The 24724-nt window shown below is 43.0% G+C and overlaps 1 protein-coding gene across 1 annotated transcript; it reads right to left on the minus strand.

Annotated features, from left to right (window-relative positions):
- LOC146349630 (protein spire homolog 1-like) lies at positions 1 to 24425 on the minus strand. The gene is made up of 13 exons (XM_084845456.1): positions 24382 to 24425; positions 23011 to 23089; positions 20860 to 21024; positions 18805 to 18930; positions 18574 to 18630; positions 17754 to 17915; positions 16195 to 16324; positions 13777 to 13907; positions 9439 to 9573; positions 7155 to 7216; positions 4887 to 4914; positions 3911 to 4053; positions 1 to 816 (listed from the first exon to the last, which is right to left on the minus strand). Exons 1-13 carry the CDS (start codon positions 24423 to 24425, stop codon positions 609 to 611), a joined length of 1470 nt encoding a protein of 489 aa, XP_084701582.1. The 3' UTR covers positions 1 to 608.
- Positions 24426 to 24724: the final 299 nt, after the last annotated feature.

The following is a 24724-nucleotide window of genomic DNA, read 5'->3' on the forward strand; positions in this document are numbered from 1 at the left end:
CAGGTTTCATCAAAATGCTTTTTATTTCTTCAAATCCATCTTTGTAGAATATAAAAATGGCTTCCACTCAGAACAACAGGAAGGATTATTATGTTTAAAGCCAAAAAATGAAGATACCCAGATAAAATAAACTTGCCTAGGCTTTACCATGGAGGCTGTAGCTACTGACTACTGACTGTAGCTACTGCCCTTCCCTGGTGACTTGATTCTTGGAATGTTTTGGAAGAGAGCGAACATGAGGGTTTGGTGCTGTAATCAAACCCCATCTCCCCTTGGGCTTGGGAGCAACAGGCAGGGTCGTTGGCCTAGGTCGCAATCATTATCCCAAGCACACGGTTGTAGTCATTGAGGGAACCTCAGTGTCATGTCCTTGACGTTTGGTCTTAAGAGGTGGTAAAGTGAAAGGACAGGAGGTTAAAGGCATGGCTTATGAAAATGCTTCAGTATTTATGCCATGAAGTCAATGAGGGGTGTTTTTGTTCTTTAAAGTGCAGCTTTCCAAATCAAAAGAACAGTATCTGGCTCTTCAGGACTAGGGGAGAGGAAAAAAAAATAGCAGTGGTCCTTCTATTTAGGCCTTTAAGGTCATCGATTTACATTGTCATACTTTATATAGGAGGGGAGACATTTCCAGTTCCATATTCCAATTCAGTCCATGATAAGGGCCTTTTCCTACAAGGAGGCTGGTGGAAGAGGATCTCCAGAAGATATTTCTCACATTTGGTACAGATATCCACAGAAGGCCAATCCATCATGCTTTTTGTGCGACTGGCAAGGGGCGGCGATAAGCACTGGGGTTCAAACACAAGAGGTGCTCTGGAAGTAACAAGGAGAATTCAGACTATTTTGAAATACGTCTAGAAACCCTGATTCCTTCTCCCTCAAATGCCATAAGTGCGCAACAGTAGCTGTTATTTTAAAAATGATATTTTGCAAAGTGATGTGTGACTGTATAAATGCTTAAAGATAGGTAGACCACCTGACTCGGAAAGAAAGGGCAGAACTGGAGGCTGATCCAACATTTGTAATGCAAGATACAATATTCATAAGAACACAAGAATATAAGAGCCATGCTGGATCAGACCAAGGCCCTGTTTCCACAACAACGGAAAGAGAAGGAAAGAGTGGCTTAGGGAGCAATCCTATCCGGGTCGACGGTTGCCTCCGAGCCCAGGGGTGACTGCCTATCCAGTGCAGAGTGGGAGGAGTGGTGAGGAGTGGATCTCCTCTTCGATCCTCATACCCGGCTTTTGTGCTGTCTAGCCGTGGGACCTCGGAGCGCGGGAAGTGGCAGCCGGGGGACACATAGGATGTGTCATACTGGCATTTCCAACTTCCCCACCCCGGCATGCCCCCAGGAATGCCCTGTTTTTGCTGCTCCCTGCTCCTCTTCTGAGTGCGGAGTGGGGGCCGTTCCACGAGGCGGTGTGGGAGGGGGTGGAGGTCGATTCTCAGGGAACCGGCCTCAGAGTGTGGGCTCCAAGGTCGGTTCCCGGAAACCGACCTATCCTATGATTGTCTAGCTGCTGACTAGCAGCCATAGGATTGCGCCCTTACTCACATTTTTCTAGGAGCCGCTTTTGGTCCGGGCAAGGCTCCACGGGGGTGTGCGTTGCCCTGTTTTAAGTTGCTTCTCCTAACATACTTCCGGGTAGAGTGTGGGGGTTGGAGTGAACATCATCTGAGTGGCAGGGGCTGCTCAACCAATAAGAGAGCCTTCTCCTCCTCCAGGCTCTCCCCCCCCTTTCTCCCTAAGGAAGGTGAAAATGAGAAGTAATTACTTCCTATATGCGCAAGGCAGGAAGAACCCGCTTAAAGAGCCCCCAATCTTTCTCTGTTGTTGCGCTTGATCGCTCTAATGGGGTGGGGGAAACGAATTACTTCCGATGTGGGCATTTGGGAGAGAAGCCTCATTGAGCACAATGTTACTTCTGAGTAGACACTAATTGGTTTGTGCTGGGAATCACAGGGACGGGAGAAGGGAAACACCCCTTGACTGGGGTCACAGTGAAAGGCACACCCCTGGGCAGGGCTAGCATACCTGAGGTTGGGGCACACAGCAACTATACCGGGGAGAACCTGACTTTAGGAAAAGAATCGGACTTTAAGCAGTCTCAGGAAATCCGGTTTTTCCCTGATAAGCTCTGGGTGGGTGCTGGATGGCCATGATGGCATCTAACCCTAACCACCTCCACATGCAGCTGGCTTGCAGTAAATCACTGGTGGAAACACAGCCCAAGAGTCCATTTAGTCCAGCTTTCTGTTGCCCATGAGAAACCTACAAGCAGGACATGAGTGCAACAACACCCTCCTGCCCATGTTCCCCAGCAAGTGGTGTACATAGGCGTACTTCCCCTGATACTGGAGATAGCACAGAGCCATCAGGACTAGTAGCCATTGATAGCCTTATCCTCGATTCGTCCAATCCTCTTTTAAAACCATCCAAATTGGTGGCCATCGCTACATCTTGTGGTAACAAACTCCATAGTTTACGCACTGTGTGAAGTGGTACTTCCCTTTATCTGTCCTGAATCTCCCACCAATCAGTTTCATGAGGTGACCCTGGATTCTGGTATCACGAGAGAGGGAGAAAAATGTCTCACTATCCACTTTCTCCACACCGTGCATAATTTTGTACACCTCTATCATGTCTCCCTTTACTTGCCTCTTTTCTAAGCTACATGGTCCCAGATTTTGTAACCTTTCCTTGTAGAGGAGTTGCTCCAGCCTCTTGATCATTCTAGTTGCCCTTTTCTGCACATTTTCTAACTCTACAACATCCTTTTTTCAGCACTCAACTGGTGGTGAAGAACCCAGTTAAATACTGCATTGGTCTTCATCCTGTCTCAAAGTGGCACAAGGATACATCTTTCCTCCACGAGGATTTTTGACACAAGAGTAACATGCATGTATGCTTCATGAATTCAGAACTGAACTGATCACCCTTTAATCTGAAGGTAGTGTTATTGTTTCTGATATGAGTTAGTGTGTTGGCCCTTTCACAGATGAGCTGAGCAAAACTAAAAGCCTCTAATTAAATAAATGTTTTCCCTAAAGATACAGAGGAATCAAATTCCAGCATAAAGGTCTTCATATAGAAGGCAGAAAATACCTTACAAGGTGCGAAGAGGAACTTCTTAGAATCAAACTGTCCCTTCCTTAAAAGCAAAGTTTCTAAAGAGCAGTTCCTATTATCATTTTTTGAGAAATAGTTGGTGAAGGGCGGGGGTAGGGGAGAGCGTGCAAGTGTTAACACAGTTCAGTTTTTACCCACAGGGCTCCTTCACACAAGGCTTTTATTTTGCACTTGCGGCGGGTTACTCACAGAAGTTAGCGGGTCCTTTTCACAACATCATCAACCTCCAGGGGTGCATCCAGCATTTTTTTTTTTACTTTATCCTGCTTTTTAAAAGATCAGCGATAATGCACTATTTAAATGTAAATCCGTTTTAATAGCTGTGTGTAATTGTGCGATTCTGCTATAACCACAGCCTGGGAAGAAGATGCCATTGGGCCTGAGCAGGAAAATCACAACTGCCCTTCCCCCCGCCCAATGCCCTCCAGCATGTCGGCCTGTTGACCTGGGCTGGGAGGAGAGTTTTCTTGGCCAGGCTGGGAGAGGGTCAAAGCGAGCGTGGAACTTGCAGGGGAAGAAGATGGCAACCCCCCATATAAACAACTGACAGCAACGAAGCCCTGCACTGCTTTGCAAAGAGAGACTTGGATTTATCAGGAGACATAATGATTCACAGCTCACTGTCTCATTCTCCTCTCTGAGGCTGTGGAGAACTTGCAGCCCGATTCAGCCCATATAAAGAAGCTGATCTTTAATCCCACATAAAAACTAGAAGCAGAAGCCCTGGCAAACTGCAGAATAAAAAGCCTGGTGTGGTGAAGTCCTTAGTCTTACCTTGATGAATCCCAGTGCTCTACTTCATACAACAGCTGTGTAGCTTTCTGGCCCTGCACAACCAGATCTTCTTCTTTGCCCAGCTGCACCACTTCAAAGAAGTGAAGTGGAAGACGTACGCAAGGTCTTACTGGCATAGACATCTAGACAAGAATAGCATGGCATTTAAATTATTGACAGAATGTTTTAAGTAGTTGTAGAATAGTGTAGGAACATCCCATTTACAGTGTCCTTTATGAGGGGTATGGGGCTTCTACAATCTCTGGGGGTGTTCACACAACACACTAACTAACATTCAGTGGTTGAGTGTGGACTGTTTTGAACTGTGGGTTGTTTGTTGAACTGTGGGTTAGCATGTTGTATGAACGCAGCATGTTTTCCACATAGTGGGCTTTGTGTTGTCTGAACACAATGTGGTTTCTGCAAGGTGGCTTGTTAACCACGCAGTGTGGCTTATTGTTCTTAAACAAGCCACCTTGAGAACCTAAGGTTTGTTGTTGGGTTGTTCAGGGTGGTTAACAAGCCACCCTGTGGAAATCACGCTGCATTCAGACAACATGCTAACCCACAGTGTTGCGTGACCAACCCCATTGCCTTAAACACAGACAGATTAGGACGAGAGTGTGAGGTCTTTTTATATATTTTTAAACCATACACAGAAGCTTGAACAAAATGAAAGCGCATACAGACATTCTCAAACCAAGTATGAAGCTAGAAAAGGCAAGTCAAGTTTCAGCAAACTGCTAAATATTTCATTAAGGTCTTTAGAATATCAGTCAGAAGCAAGATAGTCATCAAGCAATCCAACAAGCATTTTATGTGCTGCTTTCAAAACCACAGCAAAACCACAATTTAATAAATTCTTTAAAAGTTCTTAAACAAAACTTTGCATTCAGGGAACAAGAGGACAGGACTTCTTGTGGGTCAGTAACTTGGTAAAAGTACATGAGAATTATTTTAAGAGAAGAGAACTTACTTTGATACAGCAATCCCTGCAGATAACACTAAAAAAACAAAATCCAAAATACCTTCAGTTGTAGCAATGGCATGTGCATGAATAAAGAGATAGAAACAGTAAGAAGTGGCAAAGTAAACCCCACCGCTTCCCTTAAATTAAAGTAACTGACAAGTTTGACAAAATTGATTTTTTCCCCTGGTGCCTGATCAATTTCAAATGCCCCTGGAGTGTGGGTACAACTCAAAGAAAGAGGCCCTACTTAAACAGCTGCCAACCATTTTATGAAATGCCTTGGTGAATGCAACTTTGAGCTTATCCACCTTGCCTTCAGAAAGATGCAAACGCCCTGTATCTTGTGAAAGAAAGAAGATGGTTGGTGTCTACATTGTGCCATCCTTTTGCTATTTGGCATTGCACCAGTACAAGAGATACAGAGTCTTTCTAAGGGAGGAGATGCTCAAATAAACGTTCAAAATGCATTTTCTGGTAAATGAGATTAATTTGCCAACTGGTAAAATTCAAAGCATACATAACAAATTAAGAGCCTCTTAATATAGAATGCATCACCTGTGAATATTAACATAGAACAACACAGAAGAGCCACTGTGAAATCAAATGATACATTATACGGGTGTTGGTTTTGTATTAGAACATATGGGGGGAAATGCAGTGTAAACCAAATTAATCAATTGAAAATATGTGGCCTGAGAAAAAGGGTAAAGACAGGACATTTTTAGAGCATTGGGGCCACTCCTGAAGCACACGCACTGCGTTCAGTTCATATGCATGTTTCCTTCCCAGGAGTGAGATCTGATTGGCTGTCCCCTCCCTCAGTTCCAGGATACCCCTCCCAAATCCTTGGAGCAGTTTTGTGCCTTTAACATATAAGGCTTCATCACATGCAAGTTTTATCCTGCGATTGAGATTGCTCCTTCACAGAAGTTTGCGGGCTCTTTACATGAGACCGCAACCCTCCTGCACTAAATGCCCATTGTTCCATTTTTAAATAGATCACAGGTAATGAGCTATCAAATTACCCCGTTGTGTTCCGCTTCAGTTTCCTTTGTGAGAAGACTTAAAGTGGCAAGAAGAGGAGCGAGATCAATGAAAGATCATGGAAAACTCAGATACAGGGAGAAGGGGGTGGGGAAGAAAGCGCATGTAAAGGGAGTCAGTGGTGATCCTGCATTTAAAACGAAAGCAGAAAGCCCTGTTTTAAATGCAGGATTTTAGGCTGGTGTAGAAATGCCCATAGACAGAGAGGCACACACCTTCCTAGAGTACCTGAATCATGGGCATCTGATTTGCTGTTAAGCTCAATTTCTTCTTTCCAGGGCATCTCTCTATAGCCATACATTAGGCATTAGAGCACAGGTGGGCAACATGTGCCCTTCCGGATGTTTTGGCTCACAACTCCCATCAGCCCTAGCCAGCTTAGCTAATAGTGAGGAATGATGGGAGTTGTAGGCCAAAAGGGCCACAAGTTGCCCACCATGTGGGGTAAAAGTTTCAGACAGCAGCAATGGCTTTAATACGCAAAATACTCACGCAAGTATCTTCCCCTGGTGCACCACTGCCTTTGTTTTCTTTGGTACTACATCAAGAGCCTCAGCTTAGTAGCTGTGTTACATTTTTACTTCATATGAATGAACTGCTGAGTGTTAGCTTAAGAAGTTCTCTGGCAACTTTTACTGAAACTTCTTATAGTGACATGCATCATGGAATAAGTTTACAAAGAGCAACTTGTATTCACTTCCTTGCGGTGATTATCCCTACAAGCACTTTGGTCATGTGAATGTCACAATAGTAGCTCAAAGCCAGGTATTCTAGAGCAGATTCACAGGGCCAGATCAAGACTGACAACTAGTCGATTTTTAGACTTGGGCTGTCCTGTGATTAGAAGTGATGTTTTGAGCTATTTGCAAAATAGAATACACAGGGATGTTTGTCCCATGTTGAACAAAACATTCCCTTATTTCAGAAAAAGTCTACATCCAATGTTGCATGAGTAGAAGTCCACTCATATAACAGGGCTTCCCCTTGCTTTCCTCCTTGGTACATACCCCTGCATGCATCCTGAATCTGCTACAGAAGATCCTTCAGGCCTTCAGAGCAAACTTAGGAAGCAGACGGGGAGGGGGAATCCATTCTGCCAGCGGTTTCTGTTCCTCTAATAGACAGCACTGAATTCAACCAATGCAAACTGATCCTAGGTGTAAGATTTGATAATGCGGCTTCTGTTTACAGTAATTTTTTTATCATTAAAAGGCCCTTGGGTCAACTTACCTGCTACAGAGATGACACATGTACGGCCATATAAAGAACTGGTTATGACAAACAAAACAAACCTGTAAGGGGAGGAAAGGGAGTTGTGAACTACAGTGCCTAGATTATTTTTTTTAGAGTATGATGTGGTAAAATCCATACAAGTTTTAGTACTTTTACCTTTAGACATAGAATTAAGACAGCTGCATTCTAGAAATCAGAGTGTGGGCTATAGTTTCTCTCATAATTTTATAGCTGTATTAGTCACCCATCCCAATACTATAAAAGACCGAAAGATAGCTTGCTTACTATGAGTGCCAATCAAATTACAAATACTGGAAGGAATTCCATTCCATTGTGTGCGTGCGCGCGCGCGCGCGCACACACACACACACACACACTGACAGAAGCGCAGAGTGAGCTGAAATCCTAAAAGTGAATGAGTGAAGTTAACATGGCATAAACCGGACTCTGTCTTGCTCTCTGCAAGACTGAAGATGTTAGCATTTCCTCAGGCCCAAGATGGGAGGCTCACAAGCATCACCAAGTGATGCTTACATTTCCTGCATTTGTAATTCAAGAGAAAAACCCCCATTAGTTAAAACAAGAGATGTGATACAGAAAGCAGAAGTTAACATTGACAAGTGATTCATGCTAGACTAAAGAGTGTCTTTAGTGTCATGTATGAAATGCCTTCATAGTCACTTCACACATTGTATTTTTCCATTATACCCACACGTATAAGCCATGTTGGAAGCATCTGATAATGGAAATTGGAAGCATCTGATAGTGGAAACTGTCTCTCTTACTGCATGCACCTGCTTCTGGAGCCACAGGACAGTGAGCTTATTTCCTTCAGTCCAAATTTCCTATGGGCTTATTTGACCTTTGGGTCCTGGTCTATCAGATGGTTTTAATGTGGTTTTTTAATTACTGGTTTTATATTGCTTTATTGTAGCCTGACTTCAATTGTGATTGTAACCAATCTTAAGTGCTGAGGTTTAATAACCTCAGTGGTCCTTCTCTGGGAGCCCCCAGCAAAGGAAGTGTGGTGGGTAGCTATTAAGAAGAGGGCCTTTTCTGCTGTGGCACCCCCGTTATGGAATGAGCTTCCCAGAAAGGCTTGCCTGATGCCTTTATGCTCTTTCCTGTGCCAGGTGAAGACCTTTTTATTTTCTCAGGCATCTTAGTTTTTCAGTTTCTGTTTTAAATCTGGTATTGTATTATAAAGCTTGCACTGCTGCTAGGTTCTATTTGGTTATTATTTTTGTTTTTTATACTGTAGTTTTAAACTTTTAAACTTCTATATTGTATTATATCACCCTGTATTTCATAGTTGTAATTGTTGTGAACTGTCCAGAGAGCTTCGGCTATTGGGTGGTATAAAATGTAATAAATAAAATAAATACAATTTAACTCCCAAACATGTTTCCTTTATTTACTTTTCCTTTATTTACTTGCTTTACTTTTGAACATTTTAAAACAGAAGCAGCTTTGGAAAGATTTTCTGTAACATATCTGGAGAAAGATAAGTGGCCACTGAGGAAGGGGAGGAAATAGGTCAGGAGTACATGCTGGAAAATAATAGCCAATCAAAGAGGCCAACATTCCATAGCAAAAGATGCACATGCCAGAGGCATCTGGGGAAGGATACCATGTATAGGTGTTTTTATGCAAATATTAGAAGCCTCAAAGCCAAAATGGGAGAGTTGGGGGTGTTTCTACCAGTGATTTACTCCAAACCGGCTGTGTGTTGAGGTCATTAGGGATACATGATGTCATGGGCATCCAGCAGCTTATCAGGGAAAAACCAGATTTCCTGAGACTGCTTAAAGTCCAGTTCTTTTCCTTAAGTCAGGTTCTCCCAGGTATAGTTGTTGTATGCCCCAACCCCCACATTTAGCTTGGGTATGCTAGCCCTGCCTAGGGGTGTGCCTTTCACTGTGTTGGCCACTGTGTGAACAGAATGCTAGACTGGATGGACCCTTGGTCTGATCCAGCATAGCTCTTCTTATGTTCATTGGGAAAATCCTTTCTGAAATGCGTTGGGCATAATAAAGTTTTTTTCAGGCACGTGAGAATATTTTCTCTTCTCTTTTGGGTCATGTAAGTGCCTTCCCCTCTTGCTGTTTCCTTTATTTATAGATGCATGGGACAAGTGTTAGGGGAGGAGAACAAAGGATAACCATACAGAGCAGTCCCTCACAAAGAAACATAATTGCTGAATACTACACTGATACTACTGTGTCTGTTTTTAATAAATATTTTAACCAACCAACATGTATTTCTTCATAGTAGTAAGTACCTGGGCCCTTGAAGAAATGCTGTAACTGCCTCTTTGGTAGGAATCTTTTATTTCTGAGTATCTTGTTCCCATCAAATCTGCAATGGTTGGAAATGACCATTTAGCAGATGCCTTCTGATTGTAGGTCGACAATAGCTAGGAATTAAATAAGAACATTTAGATAATATCCCCTATGGCTTTTCATAAGTAAAACTGAACTCCATCCTCTAATATTCAGTAGTTATTATGGAATGACAAACTTTAGTTTTGCTTGAGTACTTTAAGATGGAGAAACTCAAGTAAACTACTCTACAGCATCTATGAGCATTTTCCTGTAAACTCCGGAGGTTGGATCCAAAAACCTAACTCCTGTATTTCCCTCTGAAATCAGACTAACGGGAACCAGCATGGATTTGCCCTGATAAGATGGTAATTCAAAGTTTGTTTTTAAGTTAGCATGTTTAGTTATGTGGATAAAGAAAGGGCAGTGTTGCATTGTATCTACAGGTTCTTGACATATATACCCTTCCTAAACTTCTCCACTTTTTTGCTTTCTTAAAAGAGAGAGAGAGAGAGAGAGAGAGAGAGAGAAGTCTGGACATTTTCTAGCTTTTCAGTTTGAAAGAAAGCTTGGATTTTCAAGGAGATTGTTACCTTGTCGTGGTGCTGGAGCTTGAGCACCTCAATGATGTCATGATGAGCTAAACCGTGAAGGGACACCCAAGACGGGAAGGTCATGGCAGAGAGGTCAGACTAAATGTGATCCCTGGGGAAGGAAACGGCAACCCACCCCAGTATTTTTCCCAAGAAAACTAAATGGATCAGTACAACCAGAGATATGTCGGTATACCATCGGAAGATGGGACTCCCAGGTCGGAAGATGGTCAAAATGCTACTGGGGAGAAACAGAGGATAAGTTCAACTAGCCCCAGATGTGATGACACAGCTAGCTCAAAGCCGAAAGGATGGCTAGCAGCCGATGGTGCTGGTGGTGAACGACGAATCCGATGTTCTAAAGATCAACACACCATAGGAACCTGGAATGTAAGATCTATGAGCCAGGGCAATTTGGATGTGGTTATTGGGGAGATGTCAAGATTAAATATAGACATTTTGGGTGTCAGTGAACTGAAATGGACTGGAATGGGACACTTCACATCAAATGACCACCAGATCTACTACTGTGGACAAGAGGACCACAGAAGAAATGGAGTAACCTTCATAATTAGTAATAAAGTGGCTAAAGCAGTGCTTGGATACAATCCAAAAAATGACAGAATGATCTCAATTCAAATTCAGGGTAAGCTATTTAACATCACAGTGATCCAAATATACGCCCCAACCACAGATGCTGAAGAAGCAGAAGTAGATCAGTTCTATGAGGATCTGCAGCACCTACTGGATAGTACGCCAAAAAAAGATGTTATTTTCATTACAGGAGACTGCATTGATAAGGTGGGTAGTCAAACGACACCTGGAATTACAGGCAAGCATGGTCTGGGAGAACAAAATGAAGCAGGACATAGGCTGATAGAATTTTGCCAAGACAACTCACTGTGCATAACAAACACTTTCTTCCAACAACCTAAGAGATGACTTTATACATTGGCTTCACCAGATGGTCGACATTGAAATCAGATTGACTACATCCTTTGTAGCCAAAGGTGGCGGACATCCATGCAGTTGGTAAAAAGAAGACCTGGAGCTGATTGTAGTTCAGATCACAAACTTCTTATTGCACAATTTAGAATCAGACTAAAGAGAATAGGGAAGACCCACAGATCAGGTAGATATGAGCTCACTAATATTCCTAATGAATATGCAGTGGAGGTGAAGAATAGATTTAAGGGACTAGATTTAGTAGATAGGGTCCCAGAAGAACTATGGACAGAGGTTCGCAACATTGTTCAGGAGGTGGCAACAAAAAACATCTCAAAGAAAAAGAAAACCAAGAAGGCAAGATGGCTGTCTGCTGAGACACTGGAAGCAGCCCAAGAAAGAACGAAAGCAAAAGGCAACAGTGATAGGGGGAGATATGCCCAATTAAATGCAAAATTCCAGAGGTTAGCCAGAAGAGATAAGGAATTATTTTTAAACAAGCAATGCGCGGAAGTGGAAGAAGATAATAGAATAGGAAGGACAAGAGACCTCTTCCAGAAAATTAGAAACATCGGCGGTAAATTCCAGGCAAAAATGGGTATGATCAAAAACAAAGATGGCAAGGACCGAACAGAAGCAGAAGAGATCAAGAAAGGGTGGCAAGAATATACAGAAGATTTGTATAGGAAGGATAATAATATCGGGGATAGATTTGACGGTGTGGTCAGTGAGCTAGAGCCAGACATCCTGAAGAGTGAGGTTGAATGGGCCTTAAGAAGCATTGCTAATAACAAGGCAGCAGGAGATGATGGTATCCCAGCTGAACTGTTTAAAATCTTGCAAGATGATGCTGTCAAGGTGATGCATGCCATATGCCAGCAAATTTGGAAAACACAAGAATGGCCAACAGATTGGAAAAAATCAACTTATATCCCCATACCAAAACAGGGAAGCACCAAAGAATGTTCAAACTATCGAACAGTGGCACTTATTCCACATGCCAGTAAGGTAATGCTCAAGATCTTGCAAGGTAGACTCCAGCAATTCATGGAACGAGAATTGCCAGAAGTACAAGCTGGGTTTAGAAAAGGCAGAAGCAGTAGAGACCAAATTGCCAATATACGCTGGATAATGGAGAAAGCCAGGGAGTTTCAGAAAAACATCTATTTCTGTTTTATTAAAGCCTTTGACTGTGTGGATCATAACAAATTGTGGCAAGTTCTTGGTGGTATGGGGATACCAAGTCATCTTGTCTGCTTCCTGAGGAATCTCTATAACGACCAAGTAGCAACGGTAAGAACCAACCACGGAACAACAGACTGGTTTAAGATTGGGAAAGGAGTACGGCAGGGTTGTATACTCTCACCCTACCTATTCAACCTGTACGCAGAACACATCATGCGACGTGCTGGGCTTGATGAAGCCAAAGCTGGAGTTAAAATTGCTGGAAGAAACATTAACAATCTCCGATATGCAGATGATACCACTCTGATGGCTGAAAGCGAGGAGGAGCTGAGGAACCTCATGACAAAGGTGAAAGAAGAAAGTGCAAAAGCTGGGTTGCAGTTTAACCTAAAAAAAACCCCACAAGATTATGGCAACCAGCTTGATTGAGAACTGGCAAATAGAGGGAGAAAACGTGGAGGCAGTGACAGACTTTGTCTTTCTAGGCGCAAAGATTACTGCAGACGCTGACTGCAGCCCGGAAATCAGAAGACGTTTACTTCTTGGGAGGACAGCAATGACAAATCTTGATAAAATAGTGAACAGCAGAGACATCACACTGACAAAGGTCCGCATAGTTAAAGCAATGGTATTCCCTGTAGTAACCTTTGGCTGCGAGAGCTGGACCATAAGGGATGCTGAGCAAAGGAAGATAGATGCTTTTGAACTGTGGTGCTGGAAGAAAATTCTGAGAGTGCCTTGGACTGCAAGATCAAACCAGTCCATGCTCCAGGAAATAAAGCCAGACTGCTCACTTGAGGGAATGATATTAAAGGCAAAACTGAAGTACTTTGGCCACATAATGAGAAGATAGGATACCCTGGAGAAGCTGCTGATGCTAGGAAAAGTGGAAGGCAAAAGGAAGAGGGGCCGACCAAGGGCAAGATGGATGGATGATATTCTGGAGGTGACGGACTCAACCTTGGGGGAGCTGGGGGTGGCGACGGCCGACAGGAAGCTCTGGCGTGGGCTGGTCCATGAAGTCACAAAGAGTCGGAAGCGACTGACCAAATAAACAACAGCAACCCTGGTTTACCCTTGCCACAGCTCCTGATCCTGTTCCTTTATTCTACCATCCCACACATCTCTCTTTGTTCCACTTCTCTGAACAATATATTTCAAGTTCAACTAGTTTGGATATTGCAGTCAGTATTATGCATATATATTTGTTCAAGTTTGTATATTTATTCTTAACAAAATGTTTGGGCTCCTATGCCCCCACACCTCCAATGTATATGCTATTAGAATACATGGCATTTTACAGAGTTTTTAAAAGGTTCTTTTCTCCTATTAGTTTAGTCTATGACCTAGTTTACACATAGCGACAACCCAGAGTATGGGTTGAGTATAGGTTGTCATTGAATCATGAGCTGTTGTGGCTTGTGAACCTTGCACTATGGTTTAACTATGGGTTGTTAACCAAGAACAATCCTGAGTTCACAACTCAACAACAAACCATGGTTTCTCTTCCTGGGGTGTCTGAAATTTCACTATCTGAAATTTGATAGCGCTAAAAGAAAAAGAAAGAGAAGCTACCTTAAGTTCTTGGTCTGACTGGATGCAATTCAACCGTGGCTTTTTAGCTTTTAAGAAGTCTATTGCACTAATGGTTTGGTCAGAGAAGATACCATCACATGGAGAATTCAAGGAGAACTTCTGAAAGTCTTCTGGGAGAAAATACACACACACACGGGAAAAAAATAAGAAACTGCATTGTATGTTATCCCCAAGTTGATGCTAAGTCACCAGTTACCAGTTTCCTTGAGTTACATTAGAAAAATAAGTATGTTACATGTCCGGATCAGTTTTTGTTTCCATTGTCTAAGCTGCCCTTAAACTTCTCCCTTAAACTTCTCCCTTAAACTTCTCCCTTAAACTTCTCCCTTAAACTTCTCCCTTAAACTTCTCCTACTTCAGAGTAGGATGAACTTCTCTAAACTTCAGAGCCAGCCCAAAACATTTTGCTGCCTACCCTAAAGCAAAGGATAAGATGGCACCCAGCCCAGTTCCATGTACAGGAGATGATTGGACTGGCTGTTGCATTCTTCTTCAACAATGACAACTGGACCGTGAGGACTGTACCCCACTCAGGAGTACCAAGCTAGCCTGGGGGTGGGTGGGTATAAATAGTTCTATCTAACACCTTGCTACTATTCTCTACCTCCAGCATCTGCCACTTGAGACACCTGCCTCACTCTGCCTAATGGTAGGGCCAGCCTTGCCTCTCTTATATTTTTGGTACTTATCATCAATAATCTCTATTTTGTCAGCAAACACAATCTTCCCTTCCCCCACCTAAATCCTCTTGAACAATGCTACTGCCAGTTTGTCCTTGTGCATCTTTTTGTCAAGGAACCACATTTGGTTTGGGAGAGCTGTGAAAATTTACATTTCACCCAGTTATCAATTTAGAGTCTAAATCGATAACTGGATGAAATGTAAATTATATGCATCTGATAGGATTAAGTTCTAAATTCTAGAGCCCAATCCTATCAGATCCAATTTTAGAACCCAATCCTATCAGATGCATATAATTCCTCCCAGTTTTGTGTGATCTACCAATCTGATGAAAACTATCCCTCTGCACATGCAAGAGAGCTAGTTCTCAATACCAGCCAATGTAAGATCGTACTTGTCAGTTGACTGTTGATTCATTGAGTACTTTGGGGTGGGCCACACATGCACAGACACAACTATTTCTCTTTTGTTTTGCCCTTTTTCACGCATTTATTTGGATAGAATAAATCCACATGGGAGTGGCAGTACTAGCAAACTCCCGCCCAGATCTATGCAGTTGATCTGTAGGCATCCTTTGCAGATACAGCTGTAGGAAACTGTGCAAAGGCAGAAATCCTGATTGAGGGTAGAGAGACCTTTGTACGTACAGCTGTATGTGTAGCAGCTCCCTCCAGATGTTCTACTAAACATGTGGGTTGCGAGCAGAGCCTGCCACCACAACATTGCCCTCCTACATGCATTCATTCTACACAAATGAAAGGCTGAAATGGGCTTTAATTCCTGGCAGCTGAAGGTGTGAACCAACTATTGGAAAGCATTATATTCCAGGGGATGTAAGGAGTCATGAATGTTCATCTAGGATGGTCTGTGCATGCAGGTCATCATTGGAGGTTGCCATCATCAACTGATGCACATGCATGTGTTCATCAGGCCTTTGAGTGCATTTCAAACAACTGCATTTTTAAACACCAACTCCTTCTACCCCAGATCTGACAGTGAGAGCAGTGCTAAGCCACCACCAGATATTACATAGCAACATGTAATAGTTAGGCACTATTAGTTAGGCACATGTTAAAGACTATTTCCTTTGTCTGTCCCATACTGTTCATATCCTAAAGTGTAACAGTCACTACCCAGGGTCAAGATTATAGTAGAAGCATACCAGATCTCAATCCTACATCCCTGTAGGTAGCTACTTATAGTTTCTTCACCCATGCATCCCAACACTTTTGGAGCCTTTCTACACAAGGCTTTTATTGTGCACTTGTGATTGCTCACTCGTGATAGTTTCCAGGTCCTTTACATGCTGAGCTTTTCTGCACAAGGCTTTTATTGTGTGCTCATTGTTGCTCACACACTGTAGTTTGTGGGTCCTTTACACACCATCATCCTTCAGGGCCTCTCCCATACTTTGCAACCCTTATCTTGTTTTTTTTAGATTAAGGAAAGTCTAGTATATCCTGAATGGTGCTATGAAACTTTCCATGTATTTGCCCAATTCTGCTATACGATAGTGCCATCTAGTGGCTGTATAATAAAACATATAGAACGGCAGAGAAAGACTACCCTCAGAAAAAAGTGCATGTAAAGGAGCTCATCTTAATCCCGCAAAGAATCCGGAAGCAGAAGCCTTGGTAAAGGTGCAGGATAAAAGCCTCATGTAAATGCCCTTGAACCATCAAGTTACCATAACCCCAGTCAACATCTGGTGCATACGTTTGTATTTGTCGCTACTCCTCTCTATAAAGCTGGGCCGAAGCTTTGGTGGATTTTTCACTTCCATCATGAGCTGATCATGCAGGCTGGGCTCTTGGCAGGGTCTCTCTTTCAATATCCGTGCTGATACCTGCCAAACAGAGACTAGACAGCAGAAAAACAAGAACCCAGCTCTTCATGCCTTTCAGGTTTTACTGCAATTCAACTTGAGATGCAAACTCTTCCCGCAATTTGAGTGAACTATTTGGTGACCATGTGGTTTCACTTAAAGGGAACATGCTCTATCTTTTGCCCAGAATTTGCTCCAGTTGTCTCTGAAGTCCTCGGCCCCATCTACGTGGCACTGCTTTGACCCCCCCACACCCCATTGCAACTGTGCAGCAATGCGGCTTTGAGTCTGCATGCCCTGCGATACACTCGGAATGTACCGTGCGCTTCCCTAACAGACTTGCCATGCCCCTTTTTTTTGGCCATGCGCAGCTGTGCAGTCTCATGAGTGTGGGGGTGTGACACTTCAGTGGCTGTTTTGTATTTGAGGGGCTCTGCTGTGTCTTTCCATCCCTTTTTAGGTAAAAAGTGGGTGTTTTGTGCTCCTCCATTTCCGTACCATCAGGTTGACAGTTCCACAGCCCGACTCTTGCGATGGTTTGCACTCACAAGCATGAGCGCTATGTGCCTAGCTATCACTCCAAAATGGTAGCTGGAGAGATGTTGGTCCTTCCGCAAGACCGCCCCCCCCCCAGCCCTTGGGGACTGAGTCCACAACCATTGAGAAGATACAAAGCTGCGAAACTGTGATTAAATAGATGAAAACACCCCTCTGTGCCTCTGTAACTGTGCAGCTGTGAAGGGATGGGGAGAGTAAAGGGGCATCACAGAGTGACACAGGCACTACGCATGCCTACAACACCTCCACTGCAAAATGCGAAGTTGGTTCAGGGAAGGAACAGATGGCCCACAACCGCAGGGAAACCCACAGCAAACCCCCAAATCGCAGTAAAACAACTCCTTGGAACTCTGCATTTTCCAGGCGAAGACCACGGATGGCTGCAAAGTCGCAACTGTGTCATCTATCATGAGGGATCTTGACTCACACCCACCCCAGAATAAAAGCACAGTGTAGATGGGGCCCTTGAAAAAAAAATGAGATCATCATTTACAGAAGCTAAAGAATAAGCAGCTGGTGTAAGGTACCAAAGCAGCACACAACCTCACCGTAGCATTTAAAAGCTTCTTCCCCTCTTAATATTAAATGGTGTGATCCATTCTCAGAGATTAAAGTACCTGATTTTCATGTAGATAGTGATACATTAACACACACAAGTCCTTCTTAGGGCATGTTTGCATTGGTAGAATTCCTCAGCTGTCAAAATAGACCCAGAACGAAGCAGGAACACAAGAGCACCTATTTTGATCGGGAATTATATGGTTTGGGAAATCTCAAACCAACATTAATGCCAAGCTAGTATGGCTTCTACTCCCTGGATTTGAACAAGCAATTCTTCAGGTACCACATAAGTTTCAGATGCAACGCTCTGGAAGCTGATAGACATTCTTACTTTGTTGAGGGTGTAGCGCTTGTTTCTGATATCATCCACCACTGTGCTATAAGACGAGTGAGTACTCTCCTCTGGGGGAGTCCTTTGCAGAGGTTGCTCCATAGCCTTATGCAGTCTCACGCCCTTCTGCAAGTCACCAAGTACATCCTGCCACAAGCCAGCCTGAAAAAGGGGAGCCCAGGCCAAAGAAAACATCTTAGGGCTTTCCTACATGAGATAGCCTCCTGATAGCTAGGAATCGCTCTCCAGATTTTGGAATAAGCTACCCAGCTGAAGGGAGTGGGGCAGAGCAACAGCTAAACAAACAGTTGGCAGTTTGATGAAATGAAGAGATGGGTGTGTGTGGGGGGAGATTAGTTTTCTAGCTAAAAATGGGGTGCAATTTAGGGGTCTGCACCAGTTGTTCTCTGATTACCTGATGCCTGCTGTGCTGTCTGCTTATAGTAGTGCTTGCCTTAACTATGTTTTGCTTATATATTTGTAAAATAAAACTCCCGTGTTTTTCTCATACAAAGGGAATGTAGGCTGCAAACCTATGCACACTTACTTGGAAGTAAATCCCATTGCATGCATTTAGATTTACTTCTGAGTAAGCATTTGGACTGCAATTTCTGTTGCATTGCCCCTGAACTTCTCCCACTCCAAGAAGTGGGCAGCACATGTAACAACAGACAAGGTGGGTTAACTTATGTTGGTAGGGAAGTACCCAAACTTTGAATCTTGTCAAAAGCTTGCATACTTCAGATGTTGATCAATGTGAGGTCACCTTTTTGCGGGGAGAACTGGGTATGAAAGTAACAAGTCAAAGAGCTACCCATACCCAGTCATTTGCCTTCTGCATTGCAGAACAGTCTTCCACGTCCATTGCTCCCAAATACTGAAAGATATAAAAGGAATGCCTTTGTAATTTATTTGCTCCAACTCTAAAGACTACCTGCCTTCCCAGCCTCCTGTACATTTTTTTTTCTTCTAGCTTTTTTCCCTTCCAATTATTATAATCGGATGAAGATGCTGAGATGGAGAAAATGAAAGAATTGCCCCCCCCCCATACCTCTTTGCAACTTCGTATGGTGAACAGCAGTTTCTGAAGCTCAATGTACTCAGCAAAGAGCATTTTGCAGATAACTGTGTAATGACTGGCAGCTTCAAAAGGCTTGAGGAAGTGATCCTCACAGATCTAAAATGGAAAGACAGCAATCAGTTCTGGATTCATGTTTCTAAGCTTTACACTGGACTATAAGACAGTTTTCAAATGTATACAAATTCTACAAGTAGTAAAAAGGCAAGAGATCTAGTGCATCCTAGGAGAAATGATCAGAGAACTGAGACTGCATGGCAACAGGCTATAGGATATGTAGCTTTGTTTTCTCACGCTATCTTGTCAACTGCCTACCAACATTGGCATGAAAAAACAAATAAGAATCTACCCATACATGGGGCCTTCAGATGAGGCTTTTATTGTGCAAAAGCCCTGGGATATTCCATGAATTTTACTGGGGGAGTGGGGTTTCAGACAACGCTGTCTTCCACTTGTAACCCTCCTGTGTTTTCCTACCACGTCTTCATCTTTTTTCTTTCTACAAAAAATCCATTAAGGAGGAATAGATGTAATAGCTGCACAATGCCTTTGGATTGGAAGTGCTAGGACCTGTCCCCCTGGAAACACCCTCAGTCATTAGTCTTCTGTCTTAAAGAAAAACAGCCATATCATACCTGAGGTACAAATATTATGCCTTAAAGGCACGAAATGCATATAGTTTGAAGACACCATCCAGAGAAATTTAGAACTAGATGCAAGTTCTAATAATATGATACCTTGAAGACACCACTACATAAAGTAGGCCTTCACCCCTCCAGCAATGCATGAGCTTTTCTAGACAAGGCTGTTTAACCTGGTGTTTATAGCTCTAGTTTTGCCACAGAATTAAGATTAGAGCTCTATATGAAGTTATTTTCTTTTCCGCTACATAACCTCTAGGTGGCGTTGTGGTAGAGTAGAATAATGCAACTTGGTAATGGGGACTTGCACTTTATTTCCCAATGCTTAAAAATACCAGATTTTCCCTGCTCCAACCTCCCCCACCCTTCGACAAGCACTCTTTAAAAACAGAGGCAAAACTGTAGGGTAATGATGTGGTCTAAAGCACCCATAAACAACGAGTGCCCTTCCTCAGCTCTGTCTGGCTTTTACGGTTTTATACTACCAATGCTTACTGTCCTATTAGTTGTTTTATAGTTTAGTTCCACTGTATTGTTTTACTGAATATTATAAATTACCCTGGCAATTTTATTAAAGGGCAGTATATAAATAGATCCTTCATTAATTAAATTAGTCAAGAATGATAGCTAGTACTAAAGTTAAACACATGGGTTTTTTTAGTTGAGGCCTGAGCTGCACTATTTAGGCAGAAATCCTATACACACTTACCTAGGACTAAGTCCTACTAAACTCATTGGGCTTATTTCTGAGTAGACATGCATAGGATTGCAGTGTCAGCCATTTTAACATTCTGGCAGTTTGTTTAAAGCATACTTTCCTGGGATTCCTTCCTGTTTTATTCGCCAAGTCATCTGCTGCTATGCAGACTGTAATTCACAGTCAATCCAAGCAACACTCTTTTCTCCCTACCTGCCCCAGCTCATAGATTAGCATGCTTTTTTCTTTGTAAAACAACACCAGTATAGTTTTCCTGCACAAGCCAGTTTGCCTATTCATCTCTGTCCTTCCTTAGTCAGATTTTGCACTGAAGGCTTAAGTTAAGGCCATTATTTTTCTACGCCATCTTCTGATTGCACTGAAATTTCAGCACCATGGCCAGGGAAGGGCCAAAGTTCAGAGGCAGAGCCCCTGCTTTGCATGCACAAGGTCCCAGGTTCGATCCCTGCCATCCCCAGGTAGGGCTGGAAAAACTCAAACCTGAAACCCTGGAGAGCCGCTGCCAGTCAGTGTTGACAATACCAGGCTAGATAGACCAATGGTCTGACTCAGTATTTATTTATTTCTATGCCGCCCAGTAGCCGAAGTATATAAGGCAGCTTCCTATGTTCTTATGAGTGAATGCCTGAAGGTGTAGGTAGGTTGTGAAAAAAGCAAAAGAAACAAAACCTTGATGACATCTTGGAAAGCAACTGCTGTTTTGATGGTCTCTGTGTTCAGTTTGAGCATAAAAGAGATTAGCTTCTCCAGGGACTCACTCAGCTCTCTTTCCATATGACTCTCAATCCCCCAGTCCAGAGCTTTATAGATCAACTTCCCCAACAGTTCTGTCAGCTATAAAGGAAGTCCAAGGAGATCATCTTATTCCAAGAACCAAGATCAGGTCAGTTATAAGCATTAAAAAATAGTTACCTAGGTGACCAGCTCCATACAGAACTCCTAAGATGTTATCCTTTCTGAACATACTTGGCCCTGTCCTTGCCCACCCTTATGTATAAATGCAAACAGTTGGCCTCCATTAGTAGGAGAAATTGAGTTCAGGTTGTTGCTTACTTTAAACCATCATAGAACATTTTAACGTATTGTCTATCCAAATGTAAAACTTTGCTTTAAAAAGCAAGAAAAACGACTTCCAAATTTAAACTCATCTCTACTAAGTGACTGCTTGTCTGCAAGCTGGTTTTGGATGAAGAGACTAAGGGCCGTGGGCAGACTTCTGGTGTGTGGGATCTTTGTTTTTTTACTAGTAATTTTAAACTGAGGGCCACCAGCCAGCACGCAGGTGTAAAACAGTTGAATGGGTGGGCAGACATACAGTATGCTAAGAATTAAGGAAGAGGGTGCCACTGAACACATGCTCAGCCCAGGAATTTGTGATCAGTCCTTTCACACAACAGTCCACTCCTTGTTCCCCGCCACCCACCTATATTTTTTTCTAGCAACTTATTTCATGGGGGAAGCTTTTTAGTTGTTGTTACTGATAGACAACCGGGAGCCAGAAACCCTTGCCAATCTACAGCAAACCACCCAGAGATCTATCAATAGATTCCAATCTACTTCTGCCCAGTTTGCTTTAAAGTGTGCAAGGTGATATATATGGTTTCCCCCTTTTTAACTTTAGCAGTGATTTGTGTTCTGTTCACCTTCTGCTCCCTACTCTTGACAACATGACTCTGTCTTAACCTGCACAGAAAGCTGACATAGACATTGAAACAGAAATCTATTAAAGGCACAGTCCTATTACTTCCGCATCCAATGCTCATAAATCTCCAAACCTGGAGGCTTACGAGCATCCAGTTAAGAGTAGGAGGAGCAGCGGAGGCAATTGTCCCGTCTGCCACTCCTCCTGCTCTGCATTTTAGTTAGATGGGCTTTTTGCCCACCTAACTGGGGTGTGTCAGATCCCAACTCATATCCCAGCCTCTCCAGTCCCCTCCCCTCCACCTTGAACACTCCCTCTACCTCCTTTTCAAGGTTGCTTTTCCAACCTTGGAGAGGCAGGTGGCATGGTTCTCTCCACACCAGCTGCGAGGGGAGGTGGCGGAGAGTGTGGATTCCCATCTCCGAGATCGGAGCACTGTCTCCAGCCTTGGACCTGGGAATCCAAACTATCCTATGGTCCCCCCAATGCTGTCTAGAGACCACAGGAGGAATGCTCTCCCTGGCAAGAATAAGTATGCTGCTGGGTGTCTGTGTGATAAATAAATAAAATTATGTCGCTTTTGAAAGGAGCAGACTTGTTGCTTTAACTTTCAGGGCTTCTCCCCCACTTGCGTATGTTTCTTACCACAAACTGGTAGGTCTATGGATGCAATCCTGCACACAGTTATGCACCCTGAGTCCTACTGAAGGGACCAGACTCATGTCCACTGCTGGACACAGAATTGCAGTCAGTGCTACACTTCATTACATAGGCTTCCAGTTTGTCCTTGGCCTCTAGGCCATCTGAAATAAGGCAACAGAGAGCACACTGGGCAAGCCCAAGAATATAAGAGCTCTGTTACCCAAATGTTAATTGACCACTGAAGTTTCACTTACAAAAACCTATGTAAAGGAAGTCCAGATAATAGCAATCCTATTTATTCAAGCATGTAGGTACTCTCATTGTTCCCTCCCCCTCCATGCCATCTGGATGGGACTTTATTGTGGCTGTTAAGTTACTAATTTTAATCCAATATCAGCACTCCAGGGCCATTGCTAAGTAGTGTATGTATTCCTTCATTAATAAGCAACCCAAGTAAAGTAGCTATGGCATACACAGATTTACAATGCTAGATCTGCAGTCTATGCTGAGGGCCACATTAAATGGCAAAGCCTTACCTTATCTTCCAAAGTATCACTTGGTTGTTCATTTATGTGACTATCTGGAACAAAATACACATACTTTAGCGCCTCTGGTCTTAAATATTAGTTGCATATTCAAAGTGACAGTAGAATATATGATTACAGCACAATCCTATGCAAGTAAGGGGAGACATGATAGAGGTGTACAAAATTATGCATGGTGTGGAGAACGTGGATAGGGAAACTTTTCTCCCTCTTTCATAATACTACAACCTGGGGTCATCCCATGAAGAAAATTGGTGGGAGATTCAGAACAGATGAAAGGAAGTCCTTCACATAGCACATAGTTAAATTATGGAATTCTCTACCACAAGACGTAGTGATGGCCACCAATTTGGATGGCCTTAAAAGGGGGTTAGACAAATTCCTGGAGGATAAGGCTATTAATGGCCAGCAGTCCTGATGGCTGTGTCCCACATCCAGTATCAAAGGCAGTATGCTTATATGCACCATTTGCTGGGGAACATGGGCGAGAGGGTGCTGTAACACTCATGTCCTGCTTGTGGGTTCTCAATTAACAGCTGGTTGGCCACTGTATGAACAGAATGCTGGACAAGATGGATCCTTGGTCTGATCCAGCATGGCTCTTCTTATGTTCTTATGTTTAGACAGAAAAAAAGTCCTACAACTTGCAGCATTCCCCAGCTAGTATGCCTGACTGGGGAGTGCTGGGAGTTGTAGGATTTTCTCTCCTGCTAAATATGCATAGGATTGTGCCCTAACAGATTGCCTCTCAGGTTTTCTTGGTAAAAGAAGCCACTCGAGAAAGGAAAGCTGAAGAGGATTCCACTGTTGATCAGGATAACACCAGTCATTCATCCAGACCTGAATACCTTAGATCAGAAAGGCTAAGACCTGAACTAAAATCATACAAACACAGACAAACATACATATATCCATTAATGCCTATGTGTGTATAAAATCATTCTCACACACATGCGCACACGCTAGGGTGGTCATGTGGCCTTCTTTACAGAGGGCAGAAGGCATACTCTGTTTGAAGGGCTATCTGGTTGAAGTCTGGCTTAAAGTTAAAAAAGAACCATAAGAAGAGAGCATCAACAGTTAGGGCCTGATGCCTGAGGAGCAGACTGAACACACAAATCTGTCATCTTGTGTTCTCTTTTTCTGGGAAGCCTAAGTGGCCACCCTTGTTTATTTCCAAGGATGGATAGAGAATGACAGTCCTTGGAACAGTTAATAAGCACTAGTTATCTTCCAAAATATAAGTGACCTCTTAATGATCATTAGAAGCATATCTTTTTATGAAAAGGCAACAGAAGTGAGAACTGAGCTTCTACTCATTCATCTTTTTAGCCGCCTCCCTCCTTCCCTGCTTGTTCTTACTTAGTGCTTTCATTCAACCAATTGCTAGTACTCATCATCACCATTGCCACAGATTAGCAAGAATTGCTGTGGGAAGCAACCCATAGTTGCATAATAAATTGCCTGGATACAGGTTTACATACGCATCAAGACTATCACATTGTACCAGCCCTGGAGGAGTTACTCAGATCTAATCGCAAACCATCACAGGAGCTTTTTTATTCTATAGTTAGATTTGCTGTGCTTTGCTTTAACTTTTGTTAAATCCTTAGTCATGGAATCAGAGACACGCATTTGCACTGTGATTTCCAGTTCTTCAGTTACACATTTCATTTCCTAAACTTTTACAAGAATGATAACTGGA

Source organism: Heloderma suspectum, chromosome 3 (genome assembly GCF_057233095.1).
Source record: "Heloderma suspectum isolate Gila_16-S chromosome 3, 16-S_ref, whole genome shotgun sequence".
Taxonomy (NCBI): domain Eukaryota; kingdom Metazoa; phylum Chordata; class Lepidosauria; order Squamata; family Helodermatidae; genus Heloderma; species Heloderma suspectum.